This window comes from Helobdella robusta (assembly GCF_000326865.2).
Source record: "Helobdella robusta unplaced genomic scaffold HELROscaffold_1, whole genome shotgun sequence".
Classification (NCBI taxonomy): Eukaryota; Metazoa; Annelida; class Clitellata; order Rhynchobdellida; family Glossiphoniidae; genus Helobdella; species Helobdella robusta.
The window spans coordinates 9237833-9240081 of record NW_008703570.1 but is presented as its reverse complement, the minus strand read 5'-3'; the positions used below and the strand labels follow the sequence as shown (position 1 = coordinate 9240081).

At 34.0% G+C, this 2249-nt stretch overlaps 1 protein-coding gene across 1 annotated transcript in view; it reads right to left on the bottom strand.

The window, feature by feature from the left end:
* Positions 1–310: 310 nt before the first annotated feature.
* HELRODRAFT_159350 (hypothetical protein) overlaps positions 311–2249 on the bottom strand; it is a gene marked incomplete at both ends in the record, with an annotated part of 2560 nt that continues 621 nt past the window's right edge. The window contains 2 exons of the mRNA XM_009011239.1: positions 311–385; positions 804–840. Coding sequence (XP_009009487.1) covers positions 311–385; positions 804–840 — 112 coding nt within the window. The remainder of the gene's footprint in view (positions 386–803; positions 841–2249) is intronic.

The following is a 2249-nucleotide window of genomic DNA, read 5'->3' as shown; positions in this document are numbered from 1 at the left end:
GAATGAATAATTCATTCAGAGCACACCGCTTAGATTAGCGCGTGTTAATTGATGTTCTTCGAACGACATTTAAACATGAAAACCTGAATATCTGGAATTAACGCCGGTTACTATGAAAGCTCAAACTACAAAAATTTCTAGACCAGGTAGTGCAAAGATGAACAGACAGAGAGACAGATACATATATGAAGTCTTTTGAATTGACATTATGTTCCTTATTGGAACGCACGCATACACATTATGAAGTATTAATGTCTGGTCAGATGTCTTCAAGAACTACGATTAATTTGATGCTACGCTGTGTTTGTTGCTACGCTGATGGTGTCTGTCTCTTGACTTTGGTTGATCTGTTATTGGTCATATTATTGTTGTCCTGAACCATACTCTTGGTGATTGGTGTTGATTGATGTTGGTTGAATTGATGTATTGCTGTATTATTTTTGTTTGCAATATGATTTTATGATTTTAACTTGAGATAACTTTTTTGTGTCATATTAAACAATGTTCAACTGTTTTAAAAAAAAACATTCAAAAGAATTAAAATCTGAATGTTCATCTGAATTTCAATTGTTTTCACAAAATCTCACTCCATCCCAATGCAATGAAATTGACTTTGTTGAACGTTATAAATTTGCTACATACGTTGGACGGTATAAATTTGATGCGTTAGCGTGAACACTGAAATTACTGTGCATATTAATTCATTACGGGTCATAAATAGGTGGATGGTGGTCACGACATGTTTGCCGCAAGCGGGGAAGCCACGATTTTTGTGATGTTACATGCCTGATAGATGCGCAAACCTGGCAGATGAAGTGCAGTTGCGGAACGATCATTTCGCTGATTGAAAGATTTGCAGTCGAGTGTGTGCGTATTAGTGTCTTGATGGGTTCGTCGTTAAGTGTGAAATTGAGTTTACGGCACGTTTAGCAGTAGGCAAACTTCTTCTGAAAAAAACGTTCATCCAACGTTTAGTGCTGTTAAGAGCCGTGTGAACAAACAAAAATCTTCTAAAAAGACATACTCAGGCGTGTGCACTTTTAATTCTCCTATAAATTTCTGCATATTGAAACAAAATTTTTTAAAAGATACAGCATATGCATAATTTGCTTAAAAAACTTTGTGAAACAAACGCATTATCGTACACTCAGGTTTTACTCTGACAAAAACATACAAATCATCTACATCAGTTTAGTGATGAAGCCCAGACACAACTACGCACCATCACATTTTCATACATAACATTAGTAGTACAGAATAGCATTGTCATAATTTAGAATTTATTATAACAACATGAGAACACAAACATTACGTAAAATACGCACATGATCACAACGCACTCTAATATAAAAAAAAACGTCCATCATGGTTGAAAGAAATGAAAAAATGCACAAAGCAACTCAAACAATGAGAACATACGAATGAGTACAATGAAAGTACTGCAGGATCAAAAAAACACGCCATGAAACATTGCACACAACACGTCACATTCAGAACATCCTTTTGCGCGAACGAAAAAACGGTTTAAAAACGTGAAAGTGAAACGCTGATAAAATAAACTGACAACATTAAAACATATAACTGATAATTAAAACTCAGCACATATAAGCATACAAGACAAACTTTATGCAAATTTTACTTTACTTAACGAAACACATTATACACATCATTCAATCAGTATACCATCACAACGCATCTAGAGATATGAGCAAGTAAAAATAATTCCCTAGAAAATATAACACATAAAAAATAAATTGCAAACAACAAATTTAAATCGAACACATCGGTAGAAGAACAGCCAACACATTTGTAATAATACAACAACAAAACATGTGACAAGTGGCACAGCAACCCAGCAGACAGAGCCAGACATGGTAGACAAACTTTTTGTTAACACGGAAAAAAAATTATTGCGACATTGTTGAAATTTTTCGGTTTATGACGTAAATGCCATTACTAATGTTCCATTCCATCACTGGAATTATAATTACCTGCTTGGTTTCTGTTAGCACTATGCCGCTGTGAATGTAGCAACATCATTGCATTGCATCGGTTGATGGTTGTTGATATTACAACGTTTACAAGATAAAACAGTTTTGACTTTGATGTACATTATACTAAACGCGTAAAAAATTAACGACTATGATTACATACGATGACTACGATGATAAGATTTATAATAGTGAAAATAAGAAAATAATAATAAAGTTGAGGATTGGTTTCTGCTGTTAGCATGATGATGGTAATAT